Source organism: Galleria mellonella, unplaced genomic scaffold, assembly GCF_026898425.1.
Source record: "Galleria mellonella isolate WM207_F2 unplaced genomic scaffold, CSIRO_AGI_GalMel_v1 utg146, whole genome shotgun sequence".
Taxonomy (NCBI): domain Eukaryota; kingdom Metazoa; phylum Arthropoda; class Insecta; order Lepidoptera; family Pyralidae; genus Galleria; species Galleria mellonella.
In genome coordinates, this window is record NW_026441999.1 from 8,528,021 (window position 1) to 8,554,677 (window position 26,657).

General features: G+C 35.6%; 3 protein-coding genes across 3 annotated transcripts in view; all 3 read left to right on the top strand.

Moving 5' to 3' along the window:
• Nucleotides 1–27: 27 nt before the first annotated feature.
• LOC113522392 (uncharacterized) lies at nt 28–3,178 on the top strand. The gene is made up of 3 exons (XM_031909446.2): nt 28–158; nt 258–332; nt 604–3,178. Exons 1-3 carry the CDS (start codon nt 93–95, stop codon nt 3,043–3,045), a joined length of 2,583 nt encoding a protein of 860 aa, XP_031765306.2. The 5' UTR covers nt 28–92; the 3' UTR covers nt 3,046–3,178.
• Nucleotides 3,179–5,182: 2,004 nt separating this feature from the next.
• LOC113513877 (probable ATP-dependent RNA helicase DHX35) overlaps nt 5,183–26,657 on the top strand; it is a 53,286-nt gene continuing 31,811 nt past the window's right edge. Inside the window, exons 1-2 of the mRNA XM_052891886.1 lie at nt 5,183–5,451; nt 5,865–6,133. Of these exons, the coding sequence (XP_052747846.1) occupies nt 5,418–5,451; nt 5,865–6,133 (303 nt within the window). The 5' untranslated portion in view covers nt 5,183–5,417. The remainder of the gene's footprint in view (nt 5,452–5,864; nt 6,134–26,657) is intronic.
• LOC113522390 (ceramide phosphoethanolamine synthase) lies at nt 9,738–13,413 on the top strand. The gene has a single exon (XM_026908065.3). The coding sequence runs from the start codon at nt 10,214–10,216 to the stop codon at nt 11,330–11,332; it is 1,119 nt and encodes a 372-aa protein (XP_026763866.2). The 5' UTR covers nt 9,738–10,213; the 3' UTR covers nt 11,333–13,413.

The following is a 26,657-nucleotide window of genomic DNA, read 5'->3' on the forward strand; positions in this document are numbered from 1 at the left end:
CGATTTCACGGCGGCTAATGTGACGAACTATAATTAATGTGGAAAGTCACTTATTTCAAGTATATTTTTGTGGGCGTTATTACAAAATAACGATGCCGAATTTTGTTTTAGGAATTTATTTCGTATTGCTATTAAATTCTAATATCGCCTTAACTACAGTAAGTACTCTTATATTTTGATTTCTTACATTATGTGGTCTTATTCAAAATATTTATAAATAATTTTATGGTTTTATAATAATTTAAAATTTTGTACAGGTTTTAACTTCTACTGAAGTTAGTCAAAACCCCTATGTAGATTTTGAAAGTATAATCAAAGGCAATAATAATAATGTAAGTCAGAATTTGTATAGTAATATTTTATTTAATTATTGAATTAATCTATGACTTAATGTCGCTGTCCTATGAATTTAGAGCAATATCTTTCTTAAGAATTTTGTTTGGAATGAACTAAATTTCTTTAATTTTAACGCCTAATAATATCTGAAAATATCCTTTTTTTTGAGTTCATATTTCTGCTTTGTGTACCAGCCTGATTTAATTATACAGTGTTTCCCATTTTTAATAAATAATTTGTTTAATTTTAATTTTATTTTCACAACAGGTTCCAAATCTCACAAATTCTGGCACTACGTTAAAAAAATGTGAAAACTCTGAATTGCTGTACCCACTTTTAAATATACTCTTAGAATTTTTCCAGACACGTAATTCAGACATTAACAAATTTATGAATGTGTTGCCACTCATTAAGAAATATTTAGATGAGTCTACAGACAGTGTAGAAAAAGATGAAATTAATAAAAAACTAAAAAGTATAGAAGATCAATCAGAATGGACACCTAATCGAGCATTGCGTGGAATGTATGATTCAAATGAACCATTTAAAACGAATATTGTATTCAAAACTGTGCCACCAAATATTAATCAACCAAATTGTAAAGATACCTTGGAGAAATTAATCCAAGATGCTTACAATGTTTATCTTCAATTAGCGAAATATCCAACGTGTCTACAAAGTTCACTAAATCCTAATAATATAGCATCAGCTAACCCAATCGAACTAAATCCAAACGATTTTTCTTTCGATATAAAATTTACGAATCCGGAAAGTGTTTCAAATAGACCACAAGATTTTCTTAATAATGATAATGGATTGTATTCTTCACATAATTTAAAACCCATTATTGGCGACAGTAAAAATTCATTACAGTATCTAAATAATAATAATCCTGATTTGATAACAATAATCTCAAACATTGCATCGTTACTTCAACATTATAGACCAGGGCAATTTTCATTAGTTGAAACTAAAGGATTTCCGTCTAATGGAGAAATGCCTCAACTGTATATTAATCAAACTTCACAACCCGATCACAATCTTTTATTGTCGAATTTGAATACAGGAGACTCAAACGCTAATTTAAAATATCCGCATGTTCCGTTCAACATTATGCAGTACTTTATACCTGAATTTATCAAGAAACCAGATAACCCGCAATTTAAATTAGATGCCACTAATTATACTAATCCTCAAGCAAATAATTTATATTTCAATTACGAAAACTCTGACAATGCTTTGGCTGATTTAGTAAAGAATTATCTAAATCTACCAATAAATCATAAATCGGACAAAATAGATTTTAAAGAAAAATTAGAAGAAAAACCTCAAGAATATTTAGGTTTACCTGAAAATCGATTTAAAATTCCTTCACAGATAATATTAAACAATATTAATAAGAATTTACCACAAAACCCTTTTCTAGAACAGATAATAAAATTACTAAAAAATCAAACAAATAACCATTTAGTTAAAACTCCACAGAATGCTATCAGTAATGCAGACAACCCTGATATAAAACAAGAAGAAATATTTTTACCAAATAATAAAGCTATTTTTTCAATGCAAGATAATTCCAAACCAAGTCAAACTAATATACTACCACACCAACAAGATATGCTAAATCCATATTCAAATTTTGTAAATGTGGATTATAACAAATACCCAAATTTAAAAAATCCTTACAGTAACAGTATACCTTATAACGAAAATAATGTGATATACACACATTCAAACTCGAACGGTGGAGCTTTACCAAATCAATCAAACCCGAACCTAGAACATGTTTTAAATATTCCGAAAGAACTTGCAAGTAAGAAGCAACAAACACTAAGTAAAGATTCAAATCAGCCAAGTATTCCAATCGTGAATCAACAGCAGAATTCATTCCCTAGTAGCATATTATACCCAGGTAATATGAATTTTATTCAAAACAAGTATCCACATTTGTTATCAGACTACAATTTAGTTCAACTAAATGCATCTAATCAAATTTTTGAAAATCCAAAAGTTTTTCCAGACATGAATAAGAGCATCCTTCAAACGGTTCCAAATTATATGAAATACAAAAGTGTGCATTCAAATTCTGTAATGCCTAATTCAATTACTGGTACGCCATCAAATTATGCGCCAATTGCAGGTAATTCAATGCTGTTACCAGATTTACAACGGTTAGCCATAACTAATCTGTATAAATTGAATACATTACCTGACCTAGCGGGCATGATTGAGTTGACATATTTCCTTAAACGACCAAAACAATTATTGTACCAACCATACTATTTCGTAAAATATAGACTTCCGTACCAAACATTTGTACACAATTTGCATCAGCTATTACTGAGAAAACCTTTCCTCAGATCTAATCCAATAAAGTTATACCAAGAGTTAGTAACGATGTCGAATATTACAGAAATATCGCCAGATTTAAAAGGAGTAGGAGAAGAGGATATACAAAAATTGATTTCTGATAACGGCGCATTGGTTAAAGCAAAAATAATCAATGGTAATGATGCATTTTCAAATAAACAGTTGAAAGTTATACAAAATTTAAATGCTGCAATCCGTCCAGAAGAAATTTTAAAGATAAATCAAGAGCAAATGAACCTTGGAGTCGATAAAAATAAAGTGGGCGATAATACAAAGGTGAACAAAGATGTCCATAATTTCAGGTTAGAAAATGTAACTCAAGAAGCGATTGGAGCTTGAAGCTCCTGCTTTATAAACCTTACAAGCTAATAGTTATGGCTCAGTATTAAGTGAAGAGCCAAATAAGACATTCTTATAACCTTCAATATCGATTCCTGGATTCAAAATAAATCAGAATTGGCATTATAATTAATTTCTTGTATTATTCGCTGTTTTTTTTTTTTAATAATAAAAAATACTTAGAGTACATACAATACTGACAAGTTGTGAGTCAACCCTTTGTGTGTATGTTTAATAATAGTTTTTTTTTTATTTGAGTAGTAATCGTTGTTATGTTTTAATGTAGGTATATGTAAATGTAGACTTTGTAAATCATCACAAGAAATAATAGGTTATGGTACAACCCACCGTCACTACTACCAACATAATAGAACGACCAATCCGGGCCACTCGCGGCATCCACACGTTCGTTATAAGTAATAGGTACTGGCGCCCTCTACAGTAGTTTTACGCCGGCCGCTAATACGTTCGTATATGTACTTAGACCTAGAGCGCGCTCCCGCCATTGCTAACAACTATGTATTACATGTTGCTCGTATTAAACTTGTTTTGACAATCGGGGTTTTTCAATTCACAACTCACGACTCTACTTACTATAAGGTTTATTTCTCATACAAAAAAATATATTATTTTTGTTTTTGAAGAAGTCCTATAAAACTTTGTTAATTTTTCACGGTTGTTTACTATAATTGGCGTTAATAGAACATTTTCAATACGGCATTAGGTGCAAAATATTGGCGAGATGAATTCAAATAGGTAAATAATTGCGGTCAAATAAACAATGAATGTTTATTGTGAAGTACCTACATGTGTAAAAATAAATTATACATACATAATTACTTTGTACGTTATTTTCCTTATTTTTCGTATTGTGACGAATTCAACAATAATTAACCACAATGGTTTCCAGTCAGATGGAACCGTGTGGAGAACGATCTACAGGGTATTTTTTTTTTGATAGATGAAAATAGTATGGTAACCCCGCCTGCGCTAACAGGATACGCTGGCGAAGCACCAGTGAAGTGTGATAGATGAGAATGAAAACAGACCAGTTAGCCCATCATGATGAATTCATCAGGAATTAACCATGATAGTTTCCAGGGAGAACCGCGAATAGGTCGACCTAGTTGGGTATATTGCTAGCAATGGGATTCTCAGTCTCCATTACTAACAATCCCTTTCCTCCCATACAGGGTATAATGCTAGCAATGGGGCTTATAGCCCATTACTTACAATCCGTTCCCCCAACTATTTTCTTGCCTCTGTCATGCTTATGTTGAAGGGAAATATCAGCTTGATGAAATTATCATTTAATAAAAAAATATTTAAAAAAAATCGGACCTATTTTCACTGTAATTTTTACATAAATTGTTTTTTTAATGAGTAAAATGGAATGTTAACGCCGCTTGCGCCATTGATATAAGCTAACGAGGCACCAGTGAAAGATAATAGATGAGGATGAAATCAGATTAGTTGACCCATTGTGACGAATTCACCAGAAATTAATCACGATAATTGCCAGGATCACGTGGAGGATTTTTTTTATACAACTTAGAATGGCAAATAAGCTGACGACCCATCTGATGGAAAGTGGCAACCGTCGCCTATAGACATAAGCAGTATCATGGCCATAACAGAGTATACTGTTTCGCCCATGATACCCCCCATGCGGTGTCATTTCTGAGGACTCAGATATTATTCCTCTATATACCTATCACTTATCACTGGTGCCCCTACATCGTATACTATTAGGGAAGGAAGCATTATTATTATATTATTATCCATTAAAAATACCGAATTTTGTGGTACTTACTACATATGACAGCCAGCTGACAGTCTGTCATCACTCTGTCATGTACGCATTTTAGGGAAACTCAAACGGCGTAAATTCAAATAAAAAAGTTTTTATAAATGCTACACAACTTTTTTTTTAATTTAAACATTTTATAAAATAAACACTGACTCTTTCGGTTTGATTGATGTTGATGTTTTGAACAGAGGCATGTTATGATATTATACTATTACGAATTTTCATTTTATAAGTTACATGAGTGTTGTTATTTTCTAAGCGGTTGCATAGATTCAATTTCCGGTTATATCTATATAAGAGCAGTGGCGGTACTAAAATAATTTGTAATTACTTTGCACTACTCTGTAGATAGAGCTCGGGAGCATAGTTTCTCTAATCTGTGCTCGAAAGACAGGGAGCTAGACAGAGAGACAGAGAGAGAGAGAGAGAATGTAAACAAACAGAAATTTGTATAAAATTCGCGAAAAACTGTTAAAAACTGTTAGTTTTCTGAAAACAAATATATTGTGTTAGTAATTAGTGTATTTTACTGTGTTTTTTTTTTTTATGAATTTGGCCTAAAATGCATGGATCGAGACCTAAATTTATGAAACCAGGTACGTAAAATTTTCATTCGAAACTTTCTTCGATTTCTTTATAGAGAAATAATTGACTATTGAATCAATTTTTATTCATTATTTGACTTTAATTAGAGTATGTAACCATACCCAGTAAGCGAAATATAGCTTCTAATAAATGTAGTATAAGTAGACATAACCTATAAGTTTATGCTATATGTACAAATTCAATGGGGACAAATTATTAAAAATATTGAAATCATGGCAAAAAGAACATGGTGTTAAGGGTAGCAAATTAGGTACATATCGCTATATTTTAATTATTTATTTATTAAACCACACCAATAGTACATGTATAATATATTAATTTTTTTTATGCAAAATATATATTTTTTTATTTTTTTTTATTATTTATTTTTGTATGCGATAAAACTTTTAATTCTTGTTTCTAGGTGATGATGAAACCCTCTACCCAATAAGGAATAGAGATGGCAAGATAGAAACATTAGTAAATCCAAATATAGACACAGCATTAACGGTAGACAACGATGCCCAAACGAGTTTCGTTTATAACCGTTACCATCACCTACCGTTTGACGCCCAACGGCAGAGGTTACCAGTTTTCCAGTATAGGAACCACATACTGTACCTGTTGGAGAAGTATCAGACGTTGGTGCTGATCGGTGAGACGGGGTGTGGGAAATCTACACAGGTTCCTCAGGTATGTATGATCTGTTTTCTTAAATAATTTAATGGAGGAAGTTTTCTTTTCGTGTATATGTTTCCATTGTGGGTTTTAATGTCGTTAAAATTGAACTGTTTTTTTTAATGGGTGATAATGGTATGGTAACCTCATCTGCGCAATCGGTATACAATGGTGGGGCACCAGTGATAGATTCTGAAATGTACTTCTCCCTCGAAGTACATAATATATCACAGTACAATATCTATAAGGCTTAATTTCCCTTATTTCTTAAGTTTAGAAAACTAGTATATTTAAAAAAAATATCTAACACCTGCGACTTTTTCCGCGTCGTATTTGTTACTCCTGTTTACTATGTGCCGATGTATGTACCAACCTATTTATTTTGTCTGGGAATACTGGACCGAAATTAACAAATGACGTGCCCTTCTCACTCGAAAGTGTTGGGTCGAAATGACATTACTTAGATAGATTGTGTACTAAGTTGTATAAGTTATTATAGTTTTAAACTATCCCAAATTTTTTCATTTTTAAATGTCCCAATAATATCTCAAATATTGACTGGGCATGTAAGGTACCACCATGCAAAATTTCATTTGAATCGGTCCAACAGTTTCGGAGATTAGCCCGTACAAACAGACAGAGAAACAAATAATTTGAAAAAATCTGGATATGTCCTATTTAACTTCGAACATCCCCCGAACTCGGTTTTTAGTGTTTTTTTTTTCTATGTACAGACATTAGACCTTCTGCAGTTTTATTATGTGTATAGACTAGCGACCCGACTCGACTTCGCGCGGATACAATGTAGAAACAATATAGAATGACTAATAATACTACCATTATATCCGTCTTTTGTTTTTAAACATTAACCTGGTTTTAGAAAGCTATCTGTCCAATATGGAATGTATCGATGTCTTTTCCGTAGTCCCAATAAAGTCCCATCATGACGAATTCACAAGCAATTAACCATGATAGTTGGGGGGAAAGGGATTGTTAGTAATCGAGACTGAGAATCCCATTGCTAGCAATATTGGGTATACCAGGTTGACCTCCTCGCGGTTCTCCCTGGAAACTATCATGGTTAATTCCTGATGAATTCATCATGATGGGCTAACTGGCCTGTTTTCATTCTCATCTATCAGCCTTCACTGGTGCTCCGCCAGCGTATCCCGTTAGCGCAGGCGGGGTTACCATACCATTTTGACCCATTAAAAAAAATCGTGTTGAATTCCAGGTGTATACATCACGATGGGCTAACTGACCTGCCTTTACATCCTCATCTATCATCTCTCATTGACGCCTCGCCAGCGTATAGTGCAGGCGGGGTTTTTTTTAATGGGTGAAAATGGCATGACACCTCGCCTGCGCTATCGGTATACACTGGCGGGGTACTAGTCAGAGGTTATAGGTGAGAATAAAAAGGCAGGTCAGCCCATCGTGACGAATTCAACGATAAATTAGTCACGATAGTTTCCAAGGGGACTGCTTGGAGTTCGACCCGATAGGGTACATTGATAGCAATGGGGACTAATCTCCCCATTACTAACAATCTCTTCTCCCCGCGCAGGCGGGGTCATCATTCCATTACAAATGATATCATAGTTAAATCTATACATTTGTGGTTTGTAAACGGATATATTTAAATTTTCTGTTGTAACTGGTTTCATTTCTATACAAAAGCCATTGTTTCTTGTGTACTATAGATCCATAGGTAGTTAGGTACGGGGAACAACCTCGTTTTAGATTTTATTGTTAACGAACAAAAGCCAAGGTGTTTCACTAAGTGATATCGTCACCTCTATGGTAAACTTACGAAACTGAAAAAGTTACATTTTACAGGGGAACGTTTTGAAACATTAGAATGCAAATAACTTTTGACAGAAGGCTGCTGTAAAAGATCATGCCAACATTTTAGTTTTAAAACCCTGTTTTTTATTGAATGCGCTTAATTAATTATTATTATGTTACAAGTATCAGAAATAAATGCATATTCTTTACTTTGCACCTTCATACATGAGAGTTCCTAGGTATTGAGTTATACAATAGCAAATCTACGAAAGTAGCAGTTTCGTAAGTTGCCAAAGAAAATTATTTATTTTAATATCTGGCAAACTAACGAAAGTGCCACTTTAGTAAATATACCAAGGTATAAATCACGTGTTTTGGAGAGAACTTCAGTTTAAATAACAACGTTATAGCAATTATTCATGTTAAATAATTAAATTAGGATTGAAAAATTGATAAAATAATTGTTGAAAATTTCAAATTAAAGTGTTTATTATAGAAAATACTATAAAAATATGCTAAGTAAGTTTACTTTGGGTATATCACAAAAATATGGAGATTCGAGCTACTCGATTTCTCTAACCGTTAGAGATAGAAATTTGAAAATAAGCCACAATAAGTAGTATGACGCAAAATGTAGATTTTTAAAGAAATGTCAAATTTGAAAAAACTGCAGATTCGTAAACTTGCCATAGAGGTGACGATATGTCGTATTGAGGAATATGGTTTTTGTTATATTTTTATTATACTCGTAATCTTGTATTAGGTACTCATTTAGTATGTATTTTGATTTATTACTTGATGTAGGTATTACCATCTAATTAATATTCAATAAGTAGATTTATGTCATAAATACAAGATTTTAGTATAACACTAAAGTTTTTCCTTTGTAAAAAGTTACAGGTAGTGAATTTACAGGGTACAGAGGCATAATATTTTAATCCTTAGAAATGAGAAGGAGTCCTCAGGAATGGCAACGCATGGGGGGTATCATGGGCGAAACTGTATACTCTGTTATATCCATGGTACTATTCATGTTTATAGGTGACGGTTACCACTTTCCATTATTTATTTATAGGATCACCAACATAAGGTACAGCGACATTTCAATACAATACACTAGTGGATTAGATCTAACTGTTCTTACATTTATAGGCAATCACAGCATGCCTTGTGTTTGATAAATATTAAAATGGAATTAAATTATTAAATGTCATTAAATGAATAAAGATATTAACAAAATAAATAATGCAAATTGTGGTTAAATTATTTTAAATTATAAATAAATATAATGTAACGGTGAGGTACATCAACATTTTATTTTAGACATTAGGGCCGCCGTCAGCTCGTTTGCCATTTTATGTTGCATAAAAACAAGAAATGTAATAAAATTAGAATATTACAAATTAAGAAAGAGATAGAGAGATAAAGACGTAGATATGTCACCACTCAACTTAGGCAGGTAAATGGGTGTCATGGTAAGGTATTTTTTTTTTGTTGAAGCGTGAAATAGAAAAATGTGGTAGTATTGATTTAAAACACTAAACAATATGTCACGTATGTAAAATACATGAGTTTTCGTGATATATTCGTTATTGTAATAAAATTTTCTATTGTTTCTTCAGTTACAACAATAACAAACGACCAACCTTGAACTTCTAATACACTATTATATTTATTCGAGCCGTTAAACTGTATTACGATATAGTTGCCCGCGTAGGTAAGAATTTTTCACCCTTCCAATATTAAATGGACCTAAATGTAATAGGAATAAGGTGCTTTCGTTGGTTTTTTCATTATTGGCGCCAACGATACGAAGTTGGTTTACCCGTTGACCTATCAGTCACTTCACTTCGCACGTCGCGCGTTCCCGATGCGCACGCATACCGTGCGCCGTCTGTGCGGCAATCGTAAACCTTACACACTCGACAGTATTAAACACAGAATACCAATAAGTCGAAACACCCACTAGAACTGCAGTGGAATGTTATGAATTGATACGACCCGTTGTACGTACAAAGTGTTCGATAACATCCGACATCGATTTTACACTGGAACGGGCGAGCTTACTCGGCGAATGACGAGACGAAACAGTGTTGTGAATAATAAAAGCAAGTTTCAAAATTTGCGGTGATTTAACGAAAACTTACTGAGCTTTTGTTCGGGCCGTATTAAAAATAGTTCTATAAAACCCACGCGTACACGTAAACGAAACATGTGCTGGAGTATGATGCAATTGGTATCGCTGTGGATTTGAAACCTTATGTCGTGCAAGCTAATCGTATTATAGATATTTATATATAAAAAACGATGATGTGGCCTTCTTCACAAGCTAGCAAGATTCTGCTATTTTTGCTTCTAGTCATAATTGTATACTGCATTTATATGGATACATTCCTATTCCTGAGAATCCAGAATTACAAGATTGACTTATACGATCCTGTAGAGAATGCCACCCAACAGGAGTCGTCGACGAAGTCGGCGAAAGAACAACCGTGCTACGAAGATGTCACCTGGATACCGTGCACCATAAACCCTCTGTGCCATCCTACAGTCAAAGGCCTCATGGTAGACCACATAAACCATTATATTTACGGGCCACTATGTGCCATCGTTGATATAGGTCTAGGTATATCTGAGAGAATGTTATTTATTACGCCAAATATGATATCCTTCTTCCATGTATTTATAGCGTGCGTTGGTGCTAACTTATTAACTTGCCAGAATTTAGCTGCTAGAAGGCTAGGTATAGTTTTATTTCAATTGAGAATGTTTTTGGACGATTTAGACGGGCACGTAGCTAGAGAGAGGAAGCATATCAAGGGTGAGAGATCGGAAGTCGGCACTATGGGTTATTGGGTGGATGGGATATGTGATTTTATCGGTGTGATAGCTATGATGCTCGGTATATTAATTTATTTGAAGAATAATCCACCGAGAAGAGGATACAAAGGTACTCCGGTCAGTACTCTACCGTACCACCAGTTGAAAGAGATAAATTCAAGTGAGGATATTGAAAAGGAGCACACAGCGGAGATCGGTATATCGTATAAGACGAAAGTGACCTTCCAGAGGATTGTTCAAGTGATAGGATTGTTTTCTGGTCAAATGTTGTTATCTTCTTTAACGTGGAATCGTTATATAGATATATATCAGGATGTGCTAGAGAATTGCACTAATTATGACATAGTAAGAAGAGAGGCAGCGTTCAAATCGGGCATATTCTTTTTCGCCACCGCTTTATGGCGGATCGTGAATCCGCACAGTTATTTGCATTTATTGTCGCTGGCAGTGTTCTGCGATAAAACTTGGGTGTTTTTGAAAACTATACACTATAGTGGTTACTTGTGTTTGGTGGTCGCTGTGGCCACGTCGGAGTATCTTGTTGACGGTATAAGGACGTTTGTCATAAACGGTGTCGAAGGCTGATAGGGTAATTTTGGAAGTTTAAGACTATCAATTGTTAAGGATCAGTCTTGCCATGATAGTTTAAGATAGATATGGAACCTTGTTGAATTTGTCTTTGATAAATGAAAATTATATTTTAAACATAATGTTGAGTCAATAATGCTGTTTTTGTATTCACGGAATGCGTATGCTGTACAGTAAAGAGAGCAGCTGCTTCCAATGTATTGTGTGATTTTAAGGAAATAACAATAGCGCGGAAGCAATGTTCTGTTGCAAAATAAATAAATAAATTCTATAAAACAGCACTCTGTTATGTTATCAACCGTTTAATACAGTTATACATTTATTGATAACTAAATTACGGTTTATTGTGACCTCAATATGTACTGTACTTATTTGAGACACTCACACATATGTATTTTTTATTTTTATAAATTCCAAAAAATGGGAAACAGTATACTCTGTTATGTACATAGTACTGCTCATGTCTATAGGCGACGGTTACCACTTTCCATCAGGTGGAACATCAACTTTGTTTGCCATTCTAAGTTGCATAAAAAAAAATCAACTTTTTTCTCCGCGGTAAGCATAGGTTGTTAAACCTTGACACAATTAATTCGATCTCTTTAGTAGGTATATTGGCAATTTAGTCGATGTCGATGTAGGTTACACGAGGGTACCGTCAGCAATCCTTTCACACGCGCGAACAACAAAATCCCCTATAAGTATGTCTCTGTGTGTGTTATTTCGTCATAACCGTAGAATACTGACGAAATAACACACACAGAGAATCAGTACTCTACGACTATGACGATTAAATGGTGGCATTGTAGTATTACTCACAGCATATCGCATTTCGTGTGAAAAGCCGTTTAAAAGTAAACTTTATCTTCCATAACGACTTCACAATAATACTTAATTCGATAAATAGCTAGTTTGTACAATTTACAGGTTAATTGTTTAGATTAAAGTAGTTAGACATGATATATTGTTAAAGGCCTACGCAGACGGTCCTCGGGCATATTTATTTGTTAGTCGATCTCTTTGTACGTATAATATTGCATCGAAAAATCTTTAAAAAAGTATGGATGTCTCTCTCTATTGAGGATTATTTATTTCTCTATCAAATGTAAATTGGTATTTAGGTAAGTGTATGAATTACTCAAGTCATAGACGCAACTTTTATATCAGTAAAAAAGTAAAAGATACAAGTGTCTCAAAGATTATCTAGATCGTGTTTCTATATTGTAGGTATGATTCATGATATATGTTGTCATTTCGTCATAGTCGTAGAATACTGACGGATCTGACATAGATTACATATAAAGATCCGTCAGTATTCTACGACTGTGACGATATATGTATTTGATAATCTATGCTGTCTAATAGTAAATAAGAAAATGTAATCAAAAAATGGCTGTTAAGTTACGCAAGCTTTTGCTTACACAACAATTAACAGAAAATAAAAAAAAAAAAATTAACAGCCATTGTAACAGTGTCTCAGGTAGCAATGTGACGTCTGCGACCCAAATAAGACGTTAGTTTTAAATCATTTTAGAATCGGTGACTGAAAATCGACGTCAATATGACGTATAATTGCTACTGGTCACTGTATCTTCGCTTCCAAAGAAGGAATCCGACAATTTTTTGCTCATATCCGTCAACGTATTCAGACTACATATTGCGTCCAATGTCGGAACAATACAAACATCCGAAAAAAATGCTCGTTTCTTTTGAGAGTCGGGTAAAAAAGCCAAAAAAACCCCGGGGTCTGTTCCTAGTCTGCGTAGAGCACATGAGAGAGTATATTTCAATGTAAGCATTTGTGATATTATGAGCAAAGTGATTTATTCTGATCTGATTATCATGCGGACTCGAGAGTTGTACCTAAATAAATATAATATATTTTTTTATAAATAAATAAAATAAATATTGTAAAATTGTTAAACAATTTATCATAAAACAAAAAAATCTCTTACGAAATCGAGGAGTTACAGTTTTTTTTAAATTGTATTTTTAATTTAATTAAAAATGTATTTAAAAAAGCGGAAGATGATTTGATGAACAGAAATGGAATTTGAAATATAACTTAATCAACGTGATATTTTGTATTTTTTCTCTTTCATGATACGCAAATCATAATCATCATCATCACATCATCCTTTCTGTCCACTGCTGAACATAAGCCTCCCCCTTGAGGGGGTCTGCCAGTAGTTGTAGCGCTTGGCAGACGGATTGGCATGCGCAGTTAGGCTTTAGAGATGTTTTAAGAGGGACACTTTTGCTTATCTTTCGCTCACCCTTAGTCGGCTTTTACGATACTTACGGGAAAGGAAGGGGTAGCCTATTCTATGCCTGGACCACACGGCCAGATGGATACTGAACTATATGTTCAAAGAGTGTACTAAGAATATGGAACCTTACTAATGTTTTAAATGCGAAAGTGTGTTTGTTTGTTACTTCTTGGCTTAATCACTCGTTGTTTATTTATTTAGGTCTACCAACTATTGTTTTTTTAATGGATGATAATGGAATGGTAACCTCGCCTGCGCTATCGGGATACGCTGGCAGGGCACCAGTGAGGGATGACAGGTGAGGATGAAAAGGCAGGTCAGTTAGCCCATCGTGACGAATTCCACTAGAATTAACCACGACGGTTTCCAGGGAGAACCGCGTGGTGGTCGACCTGATAGAGTGTATTGCTAGCAATGGGTCAATTAGCCCCCATTACTAACAATCCCTTTCTCCCCTACCAACAATTGTTTCCACAAGATAGTGTACGAGGTCTGTCCGGAAAGTTCGTATAAAAGTGTTCTGGAATGCGAGAAAGAGGAGTGGGGAGGCCAGGTAAGCGCAGGACCCCTTCCTTATGTCCCTAACAATGCTTCAGTTCTGGTCTGACCGCCGTGCGGTGCGAACTGGCTTGTCACGCCATCTGTGAAGTTACCTCTTAACGAAACCTCGTCGGCATGGAGCCCGCTTCCGTTGAAGAGCAGCGCGTCGTAATCAAGTTTCTCTCGAAACTCGGCAAGAATGGCCGTGAAATTTTTGCCGATCTCAGAACAGTTTATGGGGATGATGCTGTGAAGGAACCAACCGTCCACAAGTGGCTAAAAAGATTCAGAGAGGGCCGAGAAAGCATCAAGAATTCGTCCCTCCAGGCCAGACAGTTGATGGAAAATTCTACGTCGATGTGCTCAGACGTCTCAAAGCTCGTGTGGCACGAGTTCGTCCAGAATTGGCGCGAGAGGGGCGTTGGATTCTTCACCACGACAATGCCCCTGCCAACACCTCTCTTGTTGTCCGTGAGTTTTTGAGTAAAAATTCCATTACGGTGACCGAACACCCCCCCTATTCGCCGGATTTGGCCCCGTGTGACTTCTTCTTGTTCCCAAAAACCAAATTGGTACTTCGGGGGCGGCATTTGGGGGACATAAATGAGATAAAAAAAGCTACGACGGGGCAGCTGAGAAACCTACAACCAGAGGACTTTCAAGGAGCCTTCTCACAGTGGAAACGGCGTTGGCACAAGTGCATTATGTCACAGGGGGAGTACTTTGAAGGGGATAAAATTGATTTACCTGAATAATTGTAAAATAAAATTTTTAAAAAACTTTTATACGTACTTTCCGGACAAACCTCGTATATATTTATACAACCATGGAGCTTAGAACTAAGTGTAACATGTTTTTTTTTATACGCAAATACAGCATATATTGGGGAGAAAGAGATTATTACTAATGGGGTTTAACTGCCTCATTGCTAATAATATACCCTATCAGGTCGACCTCCATGCGGCTCCTCCTGGAAAATATTGTGATTAATTCTTTTGGAATTCATCACGTTGTGCTAACTGATCTGTTTTCATCGTCACCTATAATCTTTCAGTGGTGCCCCGTTGGCGTATACCGGTATAGCAATATATATATATATATATATATATATATATATATATATATGTATATATCCTGGTCACATGGACGAAGTCACGCTTAAAAGCTACTGTACTAGTAATTAGATTGGACCTAACCCAAACAGCGACCTCAGGGATACCGCTGGCATGTGTCAGATCGATCGGGCAATTACAGTCCAATTGGCCCGCCCACAGCACTCAGACTCGCTCGATAGGTCCCGACAATTGACCCAATCAACTATATTAATGATTCAATTTTGCATACATTTTTTCTACTGAGAATGTGAATCGGTGTATTTTTTAACCACGAAGATGACTTATTAGAATATTGCTTGTCAGATGGTAAACGGTTACTGTAGCCAATGAATGCGTGCAACACTAGAACCTGCAGGGGTGTCACGTGCGCTTTGCTGATCCAGATGATTGATGATTGGATTATGGATTAGGCCTGCTGAACTGCCTTCGTCTTCATCGATTTGGGTCCCTGCTATTTTATGTCGATAGCGCAGGCGGAGTACCATCCCGATATCATCTATTAATAATTAAGACTGTCTTCCACAAAAAACTGGCTTCAGTTGTGGTAAAACAGTTGTTTTGATTTAAAAATTAAAAATGAAAACGATTTTGAAAATTTCGATTTTATCAGAGGGAGACAAAAGTCGTTTGCTTGGGTACCTCTATTCTATTCGTGTTTCAACCGTAGAGCAGTTGTGTTTGCATGGCTGTGTTTCGGTTTGAAGGGTGGGATATGGCGTGAATTTACAGGGTACAGAGGAATAACACCTGAGTCCTCAGGAATGGCAACGCATAGGGGGTATCATAGGTGAAACAGTATACTCTGTTATGTCCATGGTACTGCTCATGTCTATAGGCGACGGTTACCACTTTCCATCAGGTGGGCCGTCAGCTTGTTTGCCATTCTAAGTTACATAAAAAAAAATCTATGGATAAATCTCTAAGGGCGTAAGGGTAATCTTTTCAGGTAAAAAAAGAATAGAAAAAAATTGTAACTGACGGAATTACGAGGTTATAAACATAACCTATTTTTTTTTAAATCGGCCAATAATTTTCACTCTTGGCTGGCGGGTTGGCAACCGCAGTTAGGCTTTGGTGATGTTTTAAGAAGGACGCTCCTAGCCATCCCTCGATTGTTAAATATCCTTAGTCGCCTCTTACGACACCCACGGGATAGGAAGGGACTGAATTATAGCTATCATAATAAATAAAATAAATAAAAATAAAAATAGCCTTTATTCCTGAATTACAGATTCTTTTTTAAATTGTAAATATGTATAAATAATTAATGTTGACATCAGCAACATCTTATTTTTCAGGTTGTTCTAGAACATAGGCCTCCTCCATATTTCTCCATTGGTAACGATTCCTTGCAGCTTGTCTCCAGCCTTTGGGCAAGTCATCCTCCCATCTTCTTCTTGGCCTACCTCGGTTTCTTTTTCCATCACGTGGATACCACTCAATTAAATCTTGGGCCCATTTATTTTTTGATGACCTCATGATATGCCCAGTCCATCGCCATTTGAGCTTTTTTATTTTAAGAGTCACATCTGTAATGCCAGTTCGTTTTCGAATATAGCTATCATATTGTTATCAAAATAGTATAAATATGTCTATGTATGGCTTAGATGTATGTAGTTCTACAGATAACGACTGTCATACGTGTCCGTCCACTTGTCTATCATCGTGCTACTTCTGTTGCAGGCAATTTTGTAAACTGTATATGCAACGAGAAATTACGTAATATTTTTAATGCAATTTAAAATAGAAAACAATTTGACAGCCCACTTGATAGAAAGTCAGGTTCCATCAGGTGGGCCGTCAGCTTGTTTGACATTCTAAGTTGCATAAAAAAAATCTATCGCCGAATGTATGTATTTTTTTTTATACGACTTAGAATGGCAAACAAGCTGACGGCCCACCTGATGGAAAGTGGTAACCGTCGCCTATAGACACGAGCTGTACCATGAACATAACAGAGTATACTGTTTCGCCTATGTTACCCCCCATGCATTGCCATTCGTGAGGACTCAAGTGTTATTCCTCTGTACCCAGTAAATTAATGCCATATCCTACCATTCAAACTGAAACACAACCATGCAAACACAATTGCTTCACGGTAGAAACACGAATGGGACAGAGGTACCCAAGTAATCGACTTTTATACAAAGTCTCCCTCTGGTGAGTTGGAAACTTTGTACAAAAGTCTCTTTCCCTATAGGCATCACTTCAGAACAGCTGTACCCATTTGGTAATTTTTTTTATTGTTATGTTTCTAATTATCAGGACAATGTTTGTATGGAAGAAAATGTATGAAAATTTTTGATTAAAAATAGAAGATTTGGTTAGTACGACTTTGCAAAGAGAGAACAGGCAGCTAGTTAAAAATTAAAATAATAAGGCTTTTGATAGTTTTTAGAAATTTATTTTTCTTTTCGATTCTCTTTTCAATTCGGTTTTATTGGGGGGAAAGGGATTGTTAGTTATGGAAACTGAGAATCCCATTGCTAGCAATATACCCAACCAGGTCGACCTCCTCGCGATTCTCCCTGGAAACTATCATGGTTAATTCCTGATGAATTCATCATGATGGGCTAACTGGCCTGTTTTCATTCTCATCTATCACCCTTCACTGGTGCTCCGCTAGCGTGTCCCGTTAGCGCAGGCGGGGTTACCATACCATTATCATCCATCAAAAAAAAATTCGGTTGTATTGTTTTTGTTAGTTTCATCATAACTTCGTCAATTATAAATCGATTTGGAAAATTCTTTTTTTTTATCTAAAAATATATGTGTACTTTCAGATTGGTCCTATGTATATTAAAATATCAAATCGGTTCAATAGTTTTGCCAGAATTGAATATGATTGTTTGGTAATAATGGTTTTTTGTGAAACATAATTTTTATTTAATTTGTCTGAAACATCGCATCGTAAATTATTGGCTACTCGTATTTTAATTTCCCAAATGGTCTACCCCACCTGTTATTAAAGTCGTGAGCATATTAAATACTAATTAATTAAGTACATTATCATGTGTGTCCTTTCCCGTGGGTGTCGTAAGAGACGACTAAGGGAATTATATGTTCGAGGGACGAGCAGCAGCGTTTCTCTTAAAACATCACCAAAACTTAACTGCGGTTGCCAATCCGACTGCCAAGCATGGCAACTACTGGCAACCCCCCCCCCCCCCCCCTATAGGGGAAGCCTATGTTCAGCAGTGCAGACAGTTAATGGGTAATCTATACTTATAATAAATCTGTAGAGAGGTCAATTCTGTACATGAAATTTCCATCCTTTTTCCAAAATATTCCCAAATAACTATTAGCGGGTTATTAGTGATCGATACTGATGCCAAAAATGCAATCAGTAAAATTTTTGTCTGTCTGTCTGTATGTTCGTTATAGAAACAAAAACTACTCGATGGATTTTAACGAAACTTGGTACAATTATTCTTCATACTCCTGGGCAGGTTATGGTATACTTTTCATCACGCTACGATCAATAGGAGCAGAACAGTGAAGGGAAATGTTAAAAATGTCCACCCGTGCGACGCCGGGAGGGTCCGCTAGTATAATAATTATGTTAGTCAGGTGATTAGGTACTTTACCTGTTTATCTGTTTTGATAAATAACAATGATTACTTTTTTATAAGCCTTGACCTAGTAATAAACACCAGAGGGAGACTTTGTACAAAAGTCGTTTGCTTGACCACCTCTGTCCCATTCGTGTTTCTACCGTGAAGCAGTTGTGTTTGCATGGCTGTGTTTCGGTTTGAAGGGTGGGATATGGCAGTGAGTTTACAGGGTACAGAGGAATAATACCTGAGTCCGCAGGAATGGCAACGCATGGGGGGTATCATGGGCGTAACAGTATACTCTGTTATGTCCATGGTACTGCTCATGTCTATAGGCGACGGTTGCCACGTTCCATCAGGTGGGCCGTCAGCATGTTTGCCATTCTAAGTTGTATTAAAAAAAAAAACCTTATTTTTTTTAATACCGTTTGGAATTTATTACTTAAATACTATTTAAAGGCACTTATTATAAGTCTGTTGTATATATATTGGTTTTATCATGTATTTATCCATTTTATCAGCTGGTCTCATAGGCGTTTAGATATCAATGTGATATTGTACTAGGTACTTATGTTTAACAATAAGCATGACTTACATAATTCGTGTTCCATAGAAAAACTGACTTAACCGATTTAAAATTTATTAATTAAATAAAATAAACATATACATATGTATATATATTTATCTATTTACTTATTTACGTATTGACTTATATATTTATTCACAATTTGTTGTATTTACATTATTTTCACCGGTACCTTTCCTGCACTGGATTATTTTCCCAAATTAAATTATTTTCTCTCTAACTGCACTGGGTTGGCTGGAAGAGATCTCTTTCAGAGATAAGCCCTCCCTTGCTAACAAGTTGTTAAACTAATCGTCGTATGTATTGTTTAAGTGCAATAAAGAATATATATATAATAAAATTGGTTTATTTAATTTTATTAATAAATATTAAAGCAAGATATTTTTATTTTAAAACTAAACAACTGAACTGATCTTAAATAGAACCAATCTATATTTAAATAGATATATAAAAGAATTTTCAAAATCGCCATATAACTGATGGAGTTATGAGGTTAACAATCATAAAAAAATTACGAACGATTTGATAATTTCTTACATACTATTATGGAGAGGGTTTTTTTTTATGGGTGAGAATAGAATGGCAACCCCGCCTGCGCTAACGGGATACGCTGGCGGAGCACCAGTGAAGGGTGATAGATGAGAATGAAAACGGGCCAGTTAGCCCATCATGATGAATTCATAAGGAATTAACCATGATAGTTTCCAGGGGGAACCGCGAGGAGGTCGACCTGGTTGGGTATATTGCTAGCAGTGGGATTCTTAGTCTCCATTACTAACAATCCCTTTCCCCCCTATGGATAAGGCTGTGCTCGGACTCTCTTTGCTTAATAAAATCCGAAACGAGGATATCCGCAAAAGAATCAAAGTAACCGACATAGCCCGAAGGATAAGCAATCTGAAGTGGCAATGGGCACGTCACATAGCTCGAAGAACCGACAACCGATGGGGAAGATAGGTTCTGGAAAGGCGACCGCGTACAACTAAACGCAGTGTAGGACGATCCCCATGATGGAGTGACGACCTGAAATGCATTGCAGGGAGTCAGTGGGATGCAAGTGGCTCAGGATTGTTCTTTATAGCAGTGTATGGGGGAGGCTTATGTCCAGCAGTGGACAGATAATGGCTGAAATGATGTTCAAAATGGCCATACAACACAAAGCTGTACGAGTATTCATTATTAAATCGGCCGTTTACTGTCCAATGTTGAACATAGGCCTACCCCGTGAGAGAAGTTTTGCTAGTAGTTGCCATATTTGGCAGGCGGGGTTGGCAACCGCAGTAAGCCTTTATTGATGTTTTAACGGCGTCTCTCTGCTGCCCCTCCCTCGACTATTAAGTATCGTAACCACACGAATGGAAGCGGTGGTCCATTCTATCCCAGGACCACATGGTTTACGAGTATGTTTGCCTGAAATAACTGATTAAAACATGTAAACTGTGTACCTACAGGATAATAAATTACATTTTCCTCCAGTTATCAATGCAATTGGATATCGTGCGTGTTGGTGCTAAATGCGTAATAGTCTGGTATAGGTACCTACACAAAGTGATTATAAATAAAGCCAGGCGGTCAACATATGTATAGTGTCTAGTATACATATTTATTACTTATTTATATTTTTTTATGCAACTTAAAATAGCGAACAAACTGACGGAAAGTGGTAACCGTCGCCTATAGGGGGGAAAGGGATTGTTGGCGATGAAGTTTGACAGCCCCATTGCTAGCAATGTGCCTTGTTGGGTCGGCCTCCACGTGGTTCCCCCTGGAAGCTATCGTGGGCAATTCTTGGTGAATTCTTCACGATGGGCTAACTGACCTGCTTCATCCTCATCTATCATCCTTCACTGGTGCCCCGCCGGTGTATACCGATGGCGCGGGTGGGGTTACCATTCCATTATCACCCATTAAAAAAAAACCGTCGCCTATAGACATGAGCAGTACCATGGACATAACACAGAGAGAGAGAGAGAGAGTTGCTATTTCTGAGTTCTAATTAATAAAAAAAATATGTTTTTAATTTGGTATACACATACTATGGTATATGGAATGGAGCCATCTCCATACTTTACGTAGGCAAACGAAGTCGCAGGTCAAAATTAGTAATACGTTGGTTTACGTTGACGGGGCACCAGTGTGGAGTGATAGGTGAGGATGAAAGCGGATCTGTTATCTCATTATGACGAATTTAACAAGAAATAATCATGGTGGTATCCAGGGGGAACCGCGTAGTGGTCGACCTGATAGGGTATATTGCTAGTAATGGAGATTAAGACCCCCATTTCTAACAATCCCTCTCCCCTAATATATTTTATAGCTATTGTACATTGATCGTCCATGGGCGCCTTACAATGGAACCTTCACAGAAAACTTGAAAACACTTGACACGTTTTTTTTTCTCTAAAAAAAATGTCTACAAAGCGCGGCATTGTCTTTTTTCCAGTCCATTGTTCGCTGGATGCCAAGGCTTCCTTTTGTGTCTCTCAGTAATTGAATATTGGAATTGGATGTCTCGTGTTATGCTAATGATACGGCCAAATACAAATTGGTTTCAGTTAATTGTTAAATTTTTAGGAAGATTCAAATAGATAGATAGATAGATATTTATTACTTTATACTATACATGAATGGCAAACAGCACAAATATATATATATATATATATATATATATATATATTTATCTTATAGATTATATACATAGAGCATCGAGTCTCAGAAACGATTTAACTTTTTGTCAGCTAATTGTCATATTTGCCAACTCGTTTTTTTTTCTCTTAGCGTTCTTTATATGCACTTACGCACATAATGTATCTTGTCGTATGCATATATAATTATTAAATAAATAAAATTAGTGTTTACGCATTAATAAAATGCAAAAATTATAAAACAAAATAAATATAGAAGCTATAAAGGTAACATTCATAATTATTTGTCACGCAAAATTGTATGAAAAAGTTGACCCGGTTTTCTCGAAGCATTTGTATGGAGACAGACTATGTAATCTGATAGGTTAGTTTTTAATTTACAATAACTGGATTTTTTTTTTTAAATGTAAATAAGTGATTTTGCTATGATTACAGTTTTTATTTTTTATTATGTGAAATACAATGATTTAATGATGAAATTAGAATGGTTGCTATTCTAATTTCGATTTACGTTTCGATTTTACATTTCAATAGAATGGTGAGTGATGATAGGTGAAAATGAAGTCAGGATATTGGGTCCAACGTGATGAATTCATCAGAAATGCAAATACATATCCTGTCAGGTCGACCTTTATTACTAGTAATGCGATGGCTCTAATTCCCATTGTTGGGTTAAGAGATTGCTAGTAATGGGGTCTTAACAGCCCCATTGCTAGCAATATGCCTTCCACGCGGTTTCCCCTGGAAATCATCATGGATAATCCTTGTAGAGTTCATCACGACGGGCTAACTGACCTGCTCTTTCATTTTCACCTATTATCTCTCACTGGTGCCCCGCCAGCGTATACCGTTAACGCAGGCGGAGTTATCATTCCATTATCATTAAATTTAAAAAAAAAATACCATTTTGCAACGATGGTTGTCAACATAGCTGTTTGTTATTTTTATATATATGTTTGTTTTATATATAGATATATTATTAGGATGTTTGATAAGCGCAATTCGATATCACACCACCCACGGCCGCACCAATGCCCGCCTCTCATAGATAAAGCGAACTTTTTGCATGCATATTTTTATATACCACCTACAACCTTCACGCCATGACCACTGAGCGTGAACAAGCAACTGTTATTGTATGGTTTTATTGCATTCAAAGCTAACGGCAAACTAAAAAGTCAATTTGACAAAAAAAGCCACCGAATCATAATATTTGTGATTTTTTTTGTATTTTTAATAGAAGGTAAACATGCTCTATGCCGTATAGAATAGGCCACCTTTTCCTTTCCAGTGGGCGTAGTAAGAGGCGACTAAGGGAAGGCGAGGGATGGGCAGCAGCGTCCCTCTTAAAAACGTCTCTCCATCTCTCGTCTTGATATCATAAATGAAATTATAAACAATCAATAACAAATGGCAGCAGTAACAGCATTCTGAGGGCATTATGTAATAAATACGATAGCCCGATCCTCTCACTGTGGGTCAAAATCATTATAGGGGCCATAAAATGAATTTTGTATACTTTTTATTCCTACTAACATAGTTTAAGCCAATTGTTACTAACAAGAATGGATCTTTTCTAATCTATGAATAAAGAAATATTATTATTGTTATTTTTTTATATAATTATAATAATATAACAATTTTATAAATATAAATTTATTTATAACTTAAAAAAAATCTATATTCACATAATTTGCATGCTTAATATTAGCTAAATATGGTACTGTCTACTTATTAAATAAGAACCTATTCAAAGCAAATTAAGTCTATTCTTCTCTTCTTTGGTTCCATGTCTTTATCTCACGATTACAATCGTGAACACATCAAGAACTAATTAACTATTACATTACTATGTGTTCCCCTTGATAGATGAGAATGAAAACAGGCCAGTTAGCCCATTATGATGAATTCACAAGGAATTAACTGTGAGGAGGTCGACCTGGTTGGGTATATTGCTAGCAATGGGATTCTCAGTCTCCATTACTAACAATCCCTTCCCCCCCCACTTTACGTTTACTGCATTCATTTGCAATTTTATATAATGTGAAACATGTCCCCATTAAGTGTATCCCCTATCCTATGACGTCATCGGGTTAACCCGATTCCTACCACTCGTGTTATAGCGAGAAGAGCGTGCTCGACCCACATTTTTGTAATGCGAATATTTACTGGCGCCCGTCCAAGTTATTTCTCGCTGCATTTGAAACATACAACTTCCTATTGAAAGTTCTGGTTAATAAATAATAGAAATTTAGAAGACAGTAAACCTTGAGATTTTAGGGACATAACGCTGAAAACTTAGATTTTTTTTATACAACTTAGAATGGCAAACAAGCTAACGGCCCACCTGATGGAAAATGGTAACTGTCGCCTATAGATACGAGCAGTACCGTGCACATAACAGAGTATACTGTTTCGCCCATGATACCCCCCATGCGCTGCCATTCCTGAGGACTCAGGTGTTATTCCTCTGTACCCAGTAAATTTACGCCATATCCCACCCTTCAAACCGAAACACAGCCATGCAAACACAACTGCTTCACGGTTGAAACATGATTATAGATAGAGAGCATCGAATCTCAAAAACGAGTCGACTTTTTTTCAATCAGTGTTCTGTATACTTACGCACATAATGTATCTTGACGTATCTATATTTAATTATTTATTAAATAAAATTAGTTTTTTTATTAAAAAGATGCAAAAATTAGAAAATAAAATAAATATATAGTTATAAAGATATATAGAAGTTATAAAGGAATCATTTATAACTATTTATCACGCGAAATTGTATGAAAATGATCCACTTTTCACGAAGCATTTGTATTGAGACATTTTTATCTGTTATATAGTTTATATATATATATATTATATCTAAGTCTGAAAGAAACTTTATTGTGTAAACTAGTATTTTTCCTGTTATTTCGTACGTATTGATTTCAGAAGAAAAAGAAAGGGTCTTAGATGACGACTCTGTACAATCAAACGCAGTGTAGGACGACTCCCTTCCCGGATAGAGTGACGATATTAAATGCTTATGTAGGAGTCCGTGAATGCAGGTGACTGGGGACCGTTATTTATGGCAGTGTATAGGAAAGGTTTATGTCAGTTGAAGGCTAATATGATGATCCAGTTGTCAACACTGAAATCTGATCTCAAAAACGAAAATGTATATATATATATATATATATATATATATATATATATATATATATATATATATATATATATATATATATATAATTCTCGTGTCACGGTGTTTGTTACCAAACTCCTCCGAAACGGCTTTACCGATTTTTATGAAATTTTGTGTGCATATTTGGTAGGTCTGAGAATCGGCCAACATCTATTTTTCATAACCCTCAATGGTAAGAGTGACCCTCCCCAAAAAAATATTTTTTTATTTTTTTAACAAATTTTTCTTTTTTTATTTTATTATGATTTAGCATTGAAAAATACACACAACTTTAAATTTTCATCATTTTACGATCAACTTCTTTTAATCGCGATTTTTATATTTCGCAATAAGTGGTAAAACAACGTTTACGGGGTCAGCTAGTATATATATATATACTTTATTGTACTTGTAAGTTACATATAAAATAATGCACTTATAAATGTGAGCAAGGGTAGACTTATCTCTGACAGAGATCTTACCAGTCGACCCAATACAGTGAGAAAGCATTTCGTTAGTCATTTTAAAGAGTCGGAATTAAAAAAAAAATAGACTGGATGCCTTGAAATTGATCGAATAAATTTCAATTAACTCTCTTCACAAAATGAATAACTACCAACTCCCAAAACAATTAGTGTTAAATAATGACGCGACCGTGGCGTGTTAATTAAAAATAACAATTAATTAACATGTCGTTACAGTCTGCAGGTTGACGTCACAGCCAACACGTTTGGATTTAACCTGGAGGAGGGAGGAGGAGGGATTTAGTAGTGGCTTTTTTTATGGGTGGAAAATGGAACAGTAACCCCGCCTGCGCTAATGGGATACGCTGGCGGAGCACCAGTGAAGGGTGATAGATGAGAATGAAAACAGGCCAGTTAGCCCATCATGATGAATTCATCAGGAATTAACCATGATAGTTTCCAGGTGAAACCGCGAGGAGGTCGACCTGGTTGTATATATTGCTAGCAATGGGATTTTTAGTCTCCATTACTAACAATCCCTTCCCCCCCATCAGACGGGTTGTATGTTTGGTTGCCGCCATAACAGTATAGTGTAAAAAAAACTGACCTACATTCATCCTTGCCTATCATCTCTCACTGGGACCTTGGTTATTTTTTAATGGGTGAAAATGGAATGCTAACCTCGCCTGCGTTATCGGTATACGCTGGCGGGGCACCAGTGATAGATGATAGACGAGGATGAAGGCAGATCAGTTGGCTCATCGTGAAGAATTCGACAAGACTGTATACGTGTTTTCAATTGTAAATACATTTTATTTATTTATTTTTAACTGTAACATTTAAGTCGATTGGTACACATGTGTGACTAACTACTAATGAACTGTCAGTTTTATATATTTTTTTTATTTAGTTTTACAGTTTTATATGCTTGGTTTTTTTTCTATTTCAACGACCTTTTGTGTTCAATAAAGAATTA

Bases quoted from the DNA above. Each gene is read 5' to 3' on its own strand.
- LOC113522392 (XM_031909446.2), top strand. From the start codon at position 93: ATGCCGAATTTTGTTTTAGGAATTTATTTCGTATTGCTATTAAATTCT. The intron at 159-257 runs GTAAGTACTCTT...AATTTTGTACAG, and splicing joins CTAATATCGCCTTAACTACA to GTTTTAACTTCTACTGAAGT. The intron at 333-603 runs GTAAGTCAGAAT...TTTTCACAACAG, and splicing joins TCAAAGGCAATAATAATAAT to GTTCCAAATCTCACAAATTC.
- LOC113522390 (XM_026908065.3), top strand. From the start codon at position 10,214: ATGATGTGGCCTTCTTCACAAGCTAGCAAGATTCTGCTATTTTTGCTT.